Raw genomic sequence first — 17,031 nt, 5'->3', positions numbered from 1 at the left:
CAAACTCCATTCCAATTAACAGGCTAAATTCTGCTCTGAATTACACCTGTGAAATGCCACTAAAGAAAATGAGATTGCACAGATTTAACAAAGTGAATAACCATCTGGCCTCAAAAACCTTTGTATTTGGGTGATGATGACTGTGCAGGAAGAAATGTCTGGACTTTCACGTCCTAGGGAGAGTTTGCAGGGCTAGCAGTTAAAACTTACTTGTGAACTGAGAAAATCTGATATGGAGTTAATGAGAGAAACACAGAACTTGACTGTGCCACTTTTAGAGTCACTCTTCAGGGAAGAAGTGCACGTAGAGAGTCCTCTATCTCAAGCTAAGCTCTTTCTAAGAAGTTTGAGAAAAGTTTCACTCTGAAGTCTTGGTAGAACTCCAAGTAAATTCCACTGTAACCTTGTAACCCAAAAGAAAATGCATTAGTCCTAAACAACAGTTTTATATTGGTTCATTTGAATCACAAAGGCATAACCAATGGCAATGTTGGGGGCCTGATCCAATGCCCACTGAAGTGAACTGAGATACCCATTGACTTCAATGAGCTTTGAACCTGGCCCTTAATAATTTTGACACTATTTAAGGCAATGTCTTCTTGGTTTTATGGTTTCACACCAATACATATTAGCTTGACAAGTTTGCTAATTTCTTCTCTAACAACATCAGGATGCCCTCTGCTAGATTAGGGGTATTATTTAGCATCCAGCTTCCCAATGGCTTCCTTTAGCACCTTTTGCTTCATTCTGACCATTTTTCTCAGCTGCAGTTGACACTGCTGTTTTGGAGTTCTGTAGTCAAGCTGAATATGGGTATTTGTTCAGCTTAGCCCTGTTCTTTCTATTTTTTCCCCCGACGCAATTAACTTATTTTATTGTCAGCCCCATCACTGGTGATATTAATTTGTTCCTTGTTTCTGGGATTTTTCCATCAGCATCTAACTGTGTATTGTTAGCCTCGGTTCTAAAGAAATCTAATATAAAACTGAATGTTGTCAGTAATTTTTGCCCAACTTCTTTGTTCTGTATCTCAAAATTGCACAAGTGTATTGACCAGAATCAAATTTTGCTGTTTCTTCAAAAGACCAACATGATTATTTAAAAACTGGATTTTAAGACTGAATAGATACTGAACTGACACTGCCTTATTAAAGGTCTATAATGATCTTACTATTGCTCAGTTATGTGGATTGTCATCTGTGTTGATTCTATGTAACTTGTCTGCACCATTCAATACAATTGATCATAAGAGGTTTATACATTGTCATCTAAATTTGATTTCCACTGGTTTTACACTCTTATGGTTTGAGTCCCTCCTCATGTAATGTCTTTTTCTGTGTAGTTTGTGGTAAATTTATTATTTTTCTTATCTTGCAGTTTTAAATTTCCTGTGGATATTCAGTGGGATTCTTTTCTGGGCCCACTGCTTTATTTGTAATAGCAATAGTCACTTGGTGCGGTTAATTAAATCTCATTGCTTCATTTATCTGTATGTAGATGATGTGTCAATTGACATTTCTTTCTAGGTGTTGGGTGTTTGTTTGTTTCATCCTGGGGGTCTTTTTCTGAAGGCTTCTACCTTAGAATGTTTCTCTCTTTGGCTGATCTTTGCAACTGAGTGCATGAGCTTCTTATTTGAGCAAGAATAAGAGGTAACGGAGGCTATACAAGTTTTCCAGTTTTCTACTTTTAGTCTTTTTGTTTTGAGAAAAACACTTCCTTCTGTTTAACTGGTTTGCAGACTGTGACATTTGGGAGTATTTTTTAAACTCTGACTTTTTAAACTCAAATTTCAAATAAATAATTGGAAACTTCAGATTGCATTTGCTAAATATTTCCAAAACTGGAGACTGACTGATAGATTCTGTTACTAAGCTCTTGAGTGTATCTCTGCTTTATCACAAGCATGATCTTCTTGCTAATCTTCACGAACATTCTTCTTTTGGTTTATAAATTGATATAACATTACACAGCCCATTGCATTTTCATTGTTCCCTTTTTCTTTTAAACTACTCATTTCAGGCACTGGTCGCTTCTAGATTTTAAAGATTAAGGTTTAGAATTCTCTCTGATATTTAAGGCACAGATCCTCTGCTACACCTTTATATTTGCAAGGCTTGTTTTCTGCCTATATTCTGCCTCCCTACTTCATTAAGTTTAAACCTTTGAACTGTTTAAGTTATTTTCCCATTTAGTTTTACGGAAACTTATGAATGAAACTGATCTCGGCTCAACCAGAGATGATGGAATGTTTGCCCCTTCTAGGCATGGACCCACCTTTATAGAAGTGAGTGATCCAGTCTAAATCTGATCTGCAAAAAGAAGACAGAAAACTCCTCACAATGAATTTTTTTGACTGTTTCCAAATGATGAGAGCCCAAATTCACCAAGCTGCACACCACCTGGAACAGCTGCGCTGTATTTTAATTCCTGTATGCTTGGATACAACTATGGTAAGTGCTCTGCATATGTCAAAAAACCCAAAACACTGCTGCCACAAAGAGCCTCACAGTGAGAGGACCATCATGAGTGATCTAATCTCTTCCTAATAAATTCTGACAGGTCGTGCAGTCACCAAGGTGACTGATGAGATGACAATTTACAATAAATAAATATCTGAGAAGGACAATTAAGAATCACTGTAATAACAGCTACAATATCCCCCAAGGCCACTAATATAAAGATCTGCTAGCCATACAGCGTCTTCCCTTAGAGATGTCTCACAAGATTTGGGTCCATCAATTCCTGTGGGCAGACCAATGAAACACTTCACAATGAGTCTTCTCCACAAGATTATTCTTGGTTTCTTTATTCCTTAATTTTCTCTCTCTGTGATAGGCATTCTTCCCACACCAAAAAAACCCCACAAAAAATACTGACATCCCACAACTCAAATGTGCTATACTTGCTAACAAACGCTGATATGAAGTACGGCTGATAGTTAGGGCACTACCTAGGACTTGGGAGATCCTGGTTCAATTCCCTGCTCTTCCAAAGACTTTGTGTGGGATCTTGGGCAAGTCACTTAGCTTCTCTGTGCCTCAGTTACATATCTGTAAAATGGAGATAACAACATTTCCCTTTCTCACAAGGGTATGGTGAGAATAGACACATGAATGGTTGTTAGGCATTTTGAGATCAATTGATGCAAAGCATTATATAAGAGTTAAGAGACAGAATAATAATACCTAATTTTTCAGAAAAAGATGTGTAGTGTTCTTCTGAAAACTAAATTAATGACATTTCAGGTGACTCATATTGATCCACAAGGTCTCTGTGTGAATATAGCTAGGAATTTAAAACAATGTTATGGACCTTCACTATAAATTATACATTATATACTTATGCACATCTCAGAAGAGGTGGCTAAATGCTCCAATTTTAGCTTTTACTATGTGTGTATGTACAGTGTTTTAATAAAAATCTAGACAAAAAAAGATAATGTATTGATAGTACAGTTGTATTTATTGCATATTCCTTTGCTCAGTGTTGGCCTGAGATATCTGTAAGTTAATAAACTGCAGAGGTAAGTCCTGAACTATTTAACTATCCAAACCTCACCCCACTGAGATTTTATTTTTTACTTTTGGTAGTTTAAAAAAAAAAATCTTCCTCCAGTGAAAGATTAACTTGTCTGTGTACCCAACTGAAAATGGAGCAAGTGTGTGGACAGCAGTTTATGGTATGACATAAATTTTCCACAGTAGGCCCTAGTCTATAGTGATTTTTTCACTAACACAGATCATCCACTTACAATTTTTTTTTTAACTCTGCGCTAAACCCAGAGAAGATTAAAACCCATTCCCTCCAGTTTGAGTACTTTCACAAGGTAAGAGGAAGCCAGTATTTCAACTAAAATAAATGTTAAGGATTATACAAACACACACACACACACAGATCCATTGGAATATTTTTAGTGTATTTCAGACTATCTAAAATGTTATGCACATCTAGCTGGGATGATAGATCACAAATTACATCATAGCACGGCTTCCTCTCTCTCCCTGCCAAAAATCCAGAAAGGTCCTTCTAGAACACTGAAGTATGGGACTTTAGCAGGGACTAAAGCCAGTTATCCATTCAGAATTAAGAAGCGGCATGCCAAATCAGTTTTCACCAGTCACTGGGTACAACATACGTCACATGCAAATCAACAAATTAGGCAGTTTCACACAGAACCAGTCTGCAAGCATTACAATATTCGTAATGGGGAGATTTCACAAAACACCACAGGTGTTCATATTAAGGATGCCACAGATACAATTTCATCTATGGTTTGAAGGATTTTAAATGAATTCAGCCAATATTTACTATACAAGATGAAAGTGGTTAACAATACTGGCTATAAACAGACACAGAGTACCATGCTTGAAAATTTCTCTTGTAACTTTTCAAACCATTTCCGTCCCAACCCTTTCTTAAGAAGCCTCAAGTGTTCCAGGTGAAGGGTGGCTTTATGAAGAGACAAATATCCACTAGGAAGCAGGAAAAGACTAAACAGGTAGACACTCAGAAAAATTGTGTCCAGGGGAGAAAGGCTAGTGAATTAATCTCTTGCTCTTAACTTTTTACGGGAAAGAAATAATTACTAATTTATTTTAGAGTAATTTAGGTCAAGCAGGTTACTTCCCGCCTCAAGGAAATATCACATTTCCTGGTTCTAGTAAAAATGATCTCCTTTTATGGAGCATGAATTATTGCTTTACATAAATGCAATGGGAAATACTGTACTGCAAAATCTCCACCTTTTGTCACAAAGCGCTCACATTTGGATGGTTATTTTATAGTGTCATCACATTAAAAAAAATGAGTAGTGTTAACATGTATCACTAACAAGACTAAATACATTTTAACATAGTGAACTCTCACAGTCACCTTTTGTTGGTTGTCTGGGAGGCTGAGCGGCACTTTAAGGGACACACCCCTCCACAACAAGAGACTAAAGGAAAGTGGATTTCTTTGAATAGTTTACTTCATCAACCTAGTATTTAATTCAGTGCAGAACATTAGTATGTCAAACAAGTCAAACAGCAAAAGCATCCAGGTTTCGAGACAAGGAAAAACAAAACAAAAAAACAACAAAACGTGGTTGTGGAGATGAAAGAATACAAAGTACAGCTTGCCTTTTACCTTGTTATTTTCTTACCAGAAAAAATACATCTCTATACAACTCTACCATCCACCTGTCACTGGAAAATAATTTTTACAACTCTATTTTCAATTTATTACCTATAAATCTGGTAATCCGGGGTTAGTGCAAGGCCAGGTGTCCACTACCTTCAAATACAGAACAATAAAGGGCACAAAACTACAGTATATTACTCAAACCTAACACTGAAGTTAAACAGTGAAGAGCTAGAGTACAGCCTCAGAACTTTGTATAGCAGATACTGTAGATAGACAGGCTACTATTCAACTTGTGAGTCAACTTTCAAGACTCAAAACACATTTTTTAAAGTTCCTACACAACTGCCAGTAGGCAGCAATATATATCTCACCACAAATTATACAGCAAACTCATCATTTACCTAGAGTTCCACATAGCGATGGCTGCCAGATGTCTTATGTGACCTCGCCTTAATTTCTCTGTGCCTCAGTTTCCTCATTATAAATGCCTACTTACCTTCCTTACATTATCATGGCTAAATGAACATTTGTAAAGTGCTTCGGAGTGATGAGATTGAATGTGCTACCAAAGTGGAGGGCATTCCTATTACTTGTATGTTGTAGCAGATTAGTAAATGTTTATATTCGGAGAGTGCCCAGTATTGCAATCAATATTGCACTCCCATCGTGGTAGGTGCTCTACAATCATACATAGAGACAATCCCTGCCCAGTTTGCAATCTAAAAAGATACGAAAGAGATGAACAGGAGAGGGTGGGGATATAACAAATGAACACGGTGATTAACTGCACAGCTTTGTTAGTTACATATGCCAATTAAACATGTTGTTATTAATGAGGAGTAGAGACAGGAAGAAGGAATGGGGAAGTTGGGAGTGAAGGAATAACAGCTCGCAATCTGCCTAGCTATGATCAGCAGGCATAAGGGCTTTGGAAGAATAACAGCAGAGGTGAAGCTGAAGAAAAGGTGAGACTGAGGATAAAGGTAATAATGTGGTATCAAGCTGTTTTCCCCATGCATGCTGGGTTAGAAAGTGCGAAGCTGTTTAACAGACAAGACGATTGTTGGGTGGTAAAGACTGGGAATGCTGGTGGAGAAGAAAGTTAGTAGATTAGAATGGTGGGGTGGGGCTAAATGGAGAAGGGCCTTAAAAGGTGAATGCAAGAAACTTGTGTTTGAGGTGGAGGAAATTTATGAGGGGAAAGGGGCAGCAGAGGGATTCTTTGTAGTCAGAATGATGAGCCAAGACAATGATTTTAACAACAGATATTCAAATGGTCTTGAGGGGTGCTAGGCTGCAGAAGTCAAGGCCAGAAAGGAAAAGGTTGCAGTAGTCAATATGTGAAATGATAAGATCTTGGACAAGAGTTTTAGCAGTGTGGTCAGAGAGGAAAGGCCAGGTCTTAGAGATGTTGTGTAGGAAGAATTGGCAAGATTTAAGCCACTACCTGAATGTGTCTGTCTATAAGAAGGGCTGAGTCAAAGATGATGCTCAGGTTATGGGCCTGAGTGAGTGAGAGGATGGTGCTGCTGTTCACAATGACAAACAAAGAGAGAGGGAGCTGGGAAGGCTTGTTGTTGGGGCAGATGAACAGCTAAATTTTGGCCATGTTGAGTTCTAGATGACAATTGAATGTCCATGAAAAGAAGTCAGAAAGCCAGGCTGCAACGTTGGATTGGTATAGAGGGAGCACTCATCAGCAGAGAGAGAGACTTGTGGGTACCACTGGCATAACAGTAATCAAATACATGCTTTTGCAGATCAGAGCATGTACAGATAGGGTGTAGAGGGAGAGGAAGGGACCACAAATGGAGCCTTGCTAGATACCCAGAGAAAGGGGAAAAAGTGAAGAGGACAATTAAGAAACAAGACTCTGCTGGAGCAATCAGAGCAATAGGAAAACCTGAGGGAAGAGAGAGTAGAAGCTAATGAAGGACAGAACTTAACAGTGCCAAAAGCTTCTGTCATGTCAAGGAGGATAAAAGAACACAGGCCCAGAGACTGGCTAAGAAGAAGTCATTAGAGACTCTGGCAAGAACATTTTCAGTGGACCGTAGAGGGTTGAAGCCAGATTAGGTAGGGTCAAGAAACTGCAAGAAAGGAGATTCAGACGATGGTTGTAGACAGTATGTTCAAGGAGGTGGAGACAAAGAGGAGGAGAAAGATAGGGTAATGGCTTGAGGGTGGGTCATTTTTTAAAATAGGGGAGTTGAAAGCATGCTAATACCTGGAGAGAAAAGAACCTACTGAGAATGAGAAGTTGAGGAGAGAATTGAGAGGGGAGGTGAGAGTAGAGACGATGGAGGTAAAGAGATGAAAGTCTGGAAGAAAGCAGGCAGAAAGTCTCAGTGACAGGAGAAGAGGAGGAGAGTATACTAGGGAGCTAAAGGAAAAAGGGCTGGGAGCAGTCATGCCAGATCATTTTATATTTTTAAGAAAGAAAACGATCTTAAGTACTTATATGACATCTATTAATGTTATATCTGAGCACCTCACAATCTTTAATGTATTTATCCTCACAGCTACCTTGTGAGGTAGGGAAGTGATATTATCCCCACTGTACAAGTGGAGAACTGAGGCATCAAAATCAATGGGAGTTAGGTGTCTAAATACCTTTAAAAAACTGGTCCTACGTGACTTTCCCAAGGTGCCACAGATAGTCAGGGAACTGAATCTAGGGTTCTCAAGTCCCATGCTAATATTGTATCCACTGGATTATTCTTCCTCTCTGGACTATCCTGTTCTAAAATCCTGCACTGAGAAAAAGGAGCAGGAGTGTGGGGAAGAGTGGCTCAAAGTGGTCTGGTATTCTTAAGCCACTGTAACTCCACATGCTCTAAAATTATGATTACCCAAAAGTCAGCTTTGCTCCCTTTTACATGTCAGCAAAACATAAGGTCAGCCTACTAAAATACTGGCAAGGCCTGACTTTCTTCTATTAACAGTGAGACATATCTTTTAAAGCAATAGTTAAATAAATGGCTGCATGTCTGTAATCATTGCGACTTAAAATGTCAATTGAATTTGAGATGCCATGTGCATTTAATCAAGGTCTCTGTATTATAAAATAAATATTAATTTAGTTTGACTGCTTTGTCTGGCATAAATCATAATTCCATGAGATAAGTACATTTCACTTTCTGTACAGATGGCTGTTAATGGCAATACCTGTTAAACTGGCACCTGCCAGAACTTTGTATTTAAGGAGTCTTATAGCATTCTCATTATATGTCCTTATTTCTATAAATTTGCTGTTAAGCATTTTTTCTTTATTTATGTAGCAAGAATGATTGAAGTACATGAGCCAAAGAAAAAATACTTGAATTTGTTCTTTAAAAGTAGAATTAATGTCTGGTACTTGTACCGTATTTATTTCTTGTTGATAAAGGTTGTTAAAATGAGTAATGGAAAAGTATATTGAATGAAGAATAAATACAACACTAAAGTGTACCCAATGAGGAAACACTTTCAAGGACTCATCTTGCAGTTTGTATTAGGCCACTTCCACAGAGGAGTACTCTGGGAAACAAAGAGATTGGAACCTGAGGTCTGGTCTATATGGTGGGTTTATACGCTTCAAACCAGGGTGTAATGTGCAGCATACTAGCCTGCCATGCATTAACACAGTGGTCCCCAAACTGTGGGGCATGCCCAACAAGGGAAGCGTGGAGGATGGGGGGGAATGTGGTGGCACCTGGCCTAGCCCCCACGGGGAGTGGGGAGGGAGTGCCACCCAGCCCGGCTCTGTCCTCAGCCGCAACTCCACTACGCACCCTGCTCCGCCTCCCGTCCAGCTCCATCCCTAGCCCCAGCTCCACTCTGCCCCCTGCTCCGCCCCCAGCCTAGCTCTGCCCTCATTCCCTCTTCACCCACAGGCCAGCTCCGTCTCTAGCCTCAGCTCCTCCCATCACCAGTTCAGCCCAAGCTTCTCTGCTGAGCCAACTGTGCAGTAATGGAGGGGGAACGCAGACAGATGCATTACTGTGAAGGGGACGGGCTTGACAGGAAGGTTTGGGCACCACTGCATTAACACATTGTGTGGACCTTGCTACTGCACACTAGTTCCATAACGAATGCAGCAGCAGGAGCAAGACGGCGAGTTAGTGCACAGCAAGCTAGTGCCCTGTAGACTCAGTCATGCACTAACTCGAACATACAAGCCCAGAGAAGCCTGTGAGAAGCTTATCATCCCCAGGAAAGTCTTGCTTGTTAAATTAGAGCACATATTTTAAGCAGCACTGGTGTTTCCATTTGTTTTAACAAACACTACATACACAGACATGAAAATTAAGCGTGTGTGTGTGTGTACATTTAAGTAGATATCTCATGGAAATGAGCATGCAAATTGACCTTTAAAGATACAGCTCTCAATTGTATTCATTTAATTACAGCTTACATAATGGTATTTTAACTTGAAGTAGAGATGCAGCTATTATATAGAAGTATACTTTGCTTCTCAAAATATAAGTTTATGATTTCTAGTCTTTAAAAGTAATCAAGCCGGACTTTGTGCTCTGATCTGTTAAGCAAATATCTCATTATCCAAGTGAAGTAATGAGAATAAGGGGTCTATTCTTCTTCAGTGCACTTGTATAAGTCTCATTAACATTAATGAGATTTATGCATGCATATTAAGAGGAGAACAGACCCCTAATTAAACAAATAAGTCTTTAGTAGGCAGTCTGCATGATCATTTTTAGTACAGAAAAATCCACTTGTCTCTGCTTTGGACAAACTATAAACATAACTAAGTAGTCATCAATAATATGGAGGAGGAGGAAGTACATGTCATACATCATTCAAGTTTTTTTTAAAAAATGATTTGACAAACCACAAATACATTTTTAAATTCATTAGCTGTAGCCACCCCCTCCTCCTTCTATACACACTAAAACAAACAGTTTTATTTTACTGACATATTTGTTCAGTAGATGTGCTTAACAGACGAAAGGAAATTAAGGTCTCAGAATAGCTTAACAGCTTCCCAGAACACTGGCCACCTCAGCTGGTCCTCTCCACCTAATGCAAAAGGACACAATCTGTCTCCGATTTCTCTGTTAGTTGAGATACAAATGACTCTAAAATCACCTTAAATTAATCTGATTGTAATTTAATCTAGTTGTCTCTTTTTTGTTTACCCATGTCTACTTATTTATTTCCATCACTGTCTCCATACATATTAAATCTCTCTCTATGCAGCATATAGCTATTATTTGCCCTATCTGTCTACATTATATTGCTAACTTTTCTCACAAATGCTTAACTTTGCAGAGCAACACAGGCTAGAAAAAAATTATAATATAAGATATCACACCACTACACTTAATGAAAGTCCATATCTGAATATTATGCTATCTACTCTGCAATACCATTACAGGATCAACACCACTGGTCATAAAAAGTATCATTCTGAGCACAAGGCCTTTTAATGGTAATAACGGGGGGAGGGAATAGAGGGAAGGAGGGTCATTTCTCTCCCAACTAAAATGAAAATTTAAAATCACCAGGGCACTTAGCTCAAAGGAAAATTGGCAAATTAAGAGTACAAAAAATAAAATATTCATGGCTCATATTGTGAAAAGGAAAGTAAATAATTTAAGATGAATTGTTGTGTGAGGAAAAGTAGCATTTCCAAAGAGGAAAAAAGTGACCGTAACTAATATTCTCTTTTCTATTTCTTGTTCTCAGCACTCAGAGATGGGCATGCACACAGAACCACTTATGTGAACGGCAGTGGCCGCTGACATGCAAATCTAGTGTTTTTTACTGATACCAATCCAGTAAAGCTAATCGTACAAATGGAGCTGTGTTACATTAAGACAAGAGTTCTTCTTTTCAGTGGGCTTCTGAACCCAGACTGAAAAGAGAATGAGAAGCTTCTTCCCCGTGCGTGCCAGTTTGGCTGTCTTTTTGCTTCTGAATCATCAACAAGTACATAGTTGGTCTGGTACTACAGCAAAACATCATGACTGCAGCCTGTTGGCCTCTGCCTATAAGGCACTAGCTATTAAAATTTCACTGGCACGGCTGCAGTCCATTAGCTAACTTACCTTCTTACACATAAAGCTGAATGGCTACCCAGAAATTTTACAACCACTATGTGGAAAAGGTAATAACAGGGCCATAGACATGTTACATTTATTATATACTAGGCCCGTAGCAGCTGAGGTGGGATCAGGGTCAGAGTAGGACAGATGTCACATTCTCTTGGTGATTTAAAGGTTCAGTCTTTAACTTAATTTAAAAAATGAGTTAAAGCCCAGCTTTGTGGGGAAAGTATATAATGACAGGCAGGACAATTAAATAACTATAGACCAAAACCTAAGAATCTAGAGTCCATCACCTAGCAAACTCTGGAAAAAGATATTTTCCTCAGATTAACTTCTCGGTTAGATCTGTCCAGAGCTCCCAATGCTAAGTGTTAACGCATTTTACATTAATGTTCAACATCAGGAAATTCCAATGCCCTGCACCAAGTGGTTAATTAACCCTTCAAAATAGCCAAAAGAGTAATTTAGAAAGGGCTCAGATGCAATTCTGAAACAATGAATGACACAATGGCCTTATTTAAAGCATAAAGTATGTCATTACAGCACACAGTTTCTCATGCAAACGAAGAATCCTTCAAGATGAAGAGAGTTGACTTGAGGAAGAGCACGCCTCCCAAACCTTGCCTTGGCCTGAAACAATGATTAGTGCCGGAAGAAAGGGCTGAACTGAGCACTTAATGGGATACTGTCTAGTCTCGCTGCTGTTACGGGTCTCTATGGAATATATAAACGTTTAGAGTGTAACCGAACGAGAATATTTTGGTATAGTCAAAAAGAGTAACTGCTTAGTGCTAGACATTGGCTTTTCCTGATGTTATGGCATAAATTCAATCACAGCTCCATTAATGACAATATTTAATATACAGTAATTATTACCTGATATATAACATCGAATGACTTTCATTACGTTGTCCTATGTTGGGTTACTTTATAAGTCATTATGAGGCAATGTAACAGAGTATGGTAAAATACAAAATGATGCTATGTGAGCTAATGCTAAATGCAAACATTGTACTCAAATAGATTTCTGTTGTTCTTTGGATAGTGCATATATGGACTAATACCGAGGGAGGTCATAAATACATCACTACCCACAATACCTAGCCCTTACTACCAAGAGGTAGAACACCAAACATCGTACAATAAAGTGTCCTGCAACTAAACACTGTCAAACGCTATTACGGATTTTAAAAAACAGATAAACTGACAACCCGCTTCACCTATGTTTAAAAATCTCACACCTGGCCAAAAGGGGTAATCACAGAAAACGTGGAAGCTGACAATTCTTGTTTAACTGTGTAAAACACAACACTGAATTTTTAAACAGTGATTAGAACAATAAAAACATGCTTGCTTGATGGTCTCCCTGAATCATATCCACCTAAATAAAACTTCAATCCATGAGAAATTTAACAGGAAAGCAATTTTTTTTTTAATTAAAAAAAACTCTCACAATCCACAAGTAAATAGCAGCTGAGCAACAGATGAGGAACCAAATGAAATCTGTTAGCAACTGGTAACAGCTTTGATATTTTCTGTTGTTAAAGGGGGGGGGGGGGGAGTGTTCAGCAGCGATTTCAGTATGTTCAGAAATCTCAGCTGAGAAAGGCTATAGCAGCAGTTACTTTTTTCGTACTAAAGACAAAGGTTAGGGGTGGTTTTAATACATTAAACTGCATTGCTGGTGACAAGAGAAACAAGCAAGCTCACATGGACATATTACAGATATGAAAAATATGCAATCGCTATATACAGCATAGTAAGTATACCTGTAGTGCATACAAATATCCTCCACAGTCTAGTGTAACTTTCCTAGTAGGTAGTGGATTAATTTGCGCTTTGAACAACTCTTCATTAACTCTCTCTTTACAGTCTAGCTTCCTCCCATTCCACTGAAACTACCTGTGTTGTGGTTAACAATGATCTCTTCCTGACCAAATCTCAAGGCTGCTTCTCCATTGTTATTTTCCTAGATCTGGGACCTTCAATATGGCAGAACCTTCCTTCTTAAAGCCTATTCCTTCCTTGGTTTCAACAACTCTGCTTTGCCAGTTCTCTTATTACCTCTTCCAGTTGCTCCTTCAGTGTCTCCTCTGTTGGCGCTTCCTCCCTTCCTCTGTCAGTCTACCACAGGGTTATGTCCTTTGCCCTCACCCTCCTCTCACTCTACATTTTTTCTGGGCAACCTTGTAACTAGAACTAGAACAGATTCTCAGGTTTCCTTCTCCATCCAAACTTTCTCTCTTTCTTGTTTGCATTCATATTTCCGATAGCTCCTATGACATGTCCTGCTGCCAGCTGGAATTCAACATGTCAAAAACTGACTTCAACTTTCTTTATAAAAAACAAACAAACTTCCCACCACTTCTTTCGCTATAAATATTAACTATTATTAGCCATCCTCCATGTAGCAGAGACTCACAACCTTTGTGTCATCTTCAGCTTCTCTCTCTCCCCCACAATATTTTACCACTAAATCATGCCAGCTTCACCTCTGTAACGTCTTAAAAATCTGCCTCTTTCTTTACACTCCTGCTGCTAAAATCCTTGATCTTGTACCTTTATTACTTCAATCCCCTTCTTCTGACCCTCCTGATACTCTCCTCACTCTAATCAATCCAAAACTTTGCTGTGAATATCACCTCTGATACCTAATGCGATCACAATACTCAATCTCTTTCTAAAATTCCTTCACTTGTGCCGCAAAGCTCCTTGTTCATGCTTCTAAGGCCATCCAAATTGGCTACCGTCCCCCCCGATACTAGTCTGCATTTGGCCTCCCCCATTTAGGTTTGATTTGAGAGTCAGTAAGACGTGTTCTGAGTCACTTAGGTTCTTTGCTAAGTCCTACTCTTATTTCCTCAAATGCCCTCTTTGCTCAGTCCAAATTGCTCATCTCCATTCCTTGTTTCATGCTCCCCTCTATGGCTGGGACACCCTTTCTGACCCCACCCATCATGCATCTACCTGCTCCTCCTCCAATTCCCTTCTCAAAATCCGCTCTTCAAGAAAGCTTTAAGTGATAGTCCCCTAACATTAAAACAGATATAAATTATAATCATGTTTTAAAAAACACAAAACAAAAGAAAAACAAAAAGAAAACCCTTAGTTACTCTTTAGAAGCATCTACAAACTTCCCAAGTGAGTACACAATTATACTGTCCTTGCCTGCAAACTTCCCTTCTTTTCCACCTAATCTTGTCTCCTCCATTTTCCATGTGTCTTAATTTAGACTGTAAACAATTTGGGGCAGGAATTCCATCTTTGTCCTGTCCTTTTGTGGTGCTTGATGGATAAATAATAATAACAGTAATAATGAAAAATATCAGTAAATAAGACTCCCTATCAAAATTCAATCTAACTGTGGGAAAAGTTCAGATGAATAATATATGCATGTAGTCAAAATATGAAACATGCAGATTTCATGTTGTTTTCTCTCTCTAGAAAAACAGTATTTCTTTTGCTTGAAGTGAAGTTATACTCTAAAAAGTGAATCAGTAGTACTAGAGTCCTGTGGTTCCACGTTTCTTGTTAATCAATAACACTGCCAACTGAACAAACTCGATCTTGGATCTGAAATCAAGCATACATCTTCACCAGTAATAAAGATTTGGAATGTAGATCTTAGTCAATAGATCTGTTGGTGATGCACGAGCCAGAATAATTACAGTTTTGCCAAATTAGCGTGCAATCCAATTTCCATTCTTACAGCTTTATTAGCTCTATAGGGTTAACAAAAGCAGATATGAGACTAAAGATACACAAAGAGAAGAGCTATTGAAGAACTCACCATTCTAATTAATTTTTAAAAAAATGACAGCTTCATTATTTTAAGCCAGGTTTCTTTAAACTCGATGAACACAAATGTGTGTGCAAATTGCACACTTAGCATGTATAATTATACAAATAGTATGTATATCTGTGCATTTATGGACAGCTATCTTGTTCTCATTAACCATTGTGGTAATTGTATGTGCAAATTAAGCATACACTTGTGCACGTATAATTTGGACAATCATGCCCTGGCAGTCCGTAAACACCTGGAAAATGTCTAAATGGTGTGCACAGATTTAGTAGGTTTGTATTGACATTATGGGGAAGAAAAAGAGCTAAGTCCTTGCACATAACACTTCGGAAACAAACTCCTTATGCTATGTGTCTAGGACATCAAGAGGAAACAAAAGCTCTAGTTTGAATGTCCAAATCTCTATATTTTGAAAAGCATGATCTGTAGGGCATTTTTGTAGTAGAATTTCTGAGGCTACAGCAAAACACTTCTTCCATTTAAACTCTGCACCAAGGTTTTCTTCCATACTAGGTTGGCCTACAGGCCAGAATATACCAGTAGCCTCCAAAAGTTTAATGTAATACCGGGAAATAGCAAACATTGCCCCCAAATGCATTTTCCCTTGCATTTTCTTTATCCTCAAACCTCATACAGTTTTCCTGCCAAATGCACATGAATTTCAGGGGCACAAATTTTTTTTGCCTGCTAAAGTTCTTTTGCCTTAGCTGATGGTTTGGCATAAAAACAGATAGTGCTTTCTTTTTAACTGAAAAACATTTTTGGCTGACAAACATTTTTGGCTGCTTCATGAGATCATCAGTGATTTCACAGAATATTTTCATGAGCTTCTTCAGGAAAATCTGTGTGTGTTTCTGTATGCGCGTATGCGCATATGTTTTAAGCACAAGAACCATACCTCAACATGGCACCAAAACCCTTCTTCTTAGTTTTCTTCTCTGGATCTTCATTTTCTTCCTTCCTCTTCTTCTCTTTGACTTTAGCTTTGCTCTTTCCTTTTTTCTTCTCCTTCTCTTTATTTTTTTTGTCTTTCTTTGCCTTGGTTTCTACATCTTCTAGTTCAGGATTCCCTTGGGGGACTAATTCAAAGTTCTGAGTTTCTTGAGCAGAGAGAGAGCTCTTATCAGACAGACCATCTGCAGAGACAGAAAGAGAATCAGTAAAAAGAGATAGGGGCCATTTATGATCAGGAAAATGCAAACGTGCAATATGGAATCAATGTAGAATAAAGTGCTGCAATAGTTCACAATGCACGTTCATTTAATCATATCATTTAAAAAGCAGACTAAACATACCTAGTTAATTCAAGCAGGGCTCTATTGTAAATTAAGCACAGAATTATTATCGCTACTTATTTTCTAGTTATTATTTCTGGAATGAAAATCTTGACATGTAGTAAAACATTCTTCTTTTTGAAGTCTGGCTTGTTAACCTCCATTAAGTCAAGAAAGCCCACAAGCTGGGACACAAACAGCGAGAGCTTATTTCAACAAGAGGTTCTAAGAACCTGCATATCCTAACTACTATACAAAACTAATGCAGTCACTCCTTGCTCTCAGGCTATTTCTGGTGTCTCTAAAAGGAACAGCAAGACAATTACTCTGACTGCTTAGGGGAGAGCGAGTGCAGTTTCACTTTAGGAACTCAAGAACTGAACGTAAAGATGCAGTTCATGCTGTAAAGCAGGGGGCTCTCTGTCTGGGAATTGTGACCCCCATAGGTGTCATGAACAAGCGGGGTCAAGGCGTTGTGGCCACTCTGTCCTTCCTGTATTGCTAAACAGGGCTCCTGCTAGATGGAAGGGGGTTCCGATGTGGTCTCAGTATGGAAAAGGGAGCTGCAAAGGAAAAAGATGAGACTCACTGCCATAAAACAAACAAAACAGCAGCAGAAGTTATTAAGTCCGATGCTACTTAAAACAAACTGAAAACAAAATAGTTCCACAAAACTTTGTGGATTCAAGGCGTGATCCACCCCACCACTGAAGTCAATCCAAGACTTCAGTGGAAGTTGGCTCAGGCCCTAGGACAGCATACAGAGTAATTTGGC

General features: G+C 38.7%; 1 protein-coding gene across 7 annotated transcripts in view; it reads right to left on the bottom strand.

Moving 5' to 3' along the window:
- PARD3B (par-3 family cell polarity regulator beta) overlaps positions 1–17,031 on the bottom strand; it is a 602,509-nt gene that overhangs the window by 165,306 nt on the left and 420,172 nt on the right. For all 7 annotated transcript variants that reach the window (XM_073306519.2, XM_073306521.2, XM_073306522.2 and 4 more), the window contains one exon: positions 15,881–16,118. In XM_073306519.2, the coding sequence (XP_073162620.1) occupies positions 15,881–16,118 (238 nt within the window). The remainder of the gene's footprint in view (positions 1–15,880; positions 16,119–17,031) is intronic.

Source organism: Lepidochelys kempii, chromosome 11 (assembly GCF_965140285.1).
Source record: "Lepidochelys kempii isolate rLepKem1 chromosome 11, rLepKem1.hap1, whole genome shotgun sequence".
NCBI classification, from domain to species: Eukaryota; Metazoa; Chordata; order Testudines; family Cheloniidae; genus Lepidochelys; species Lepidochelys kempii.
This window is presented reverse-complemented; position numbering and strand designations above follow the sequence as displayed.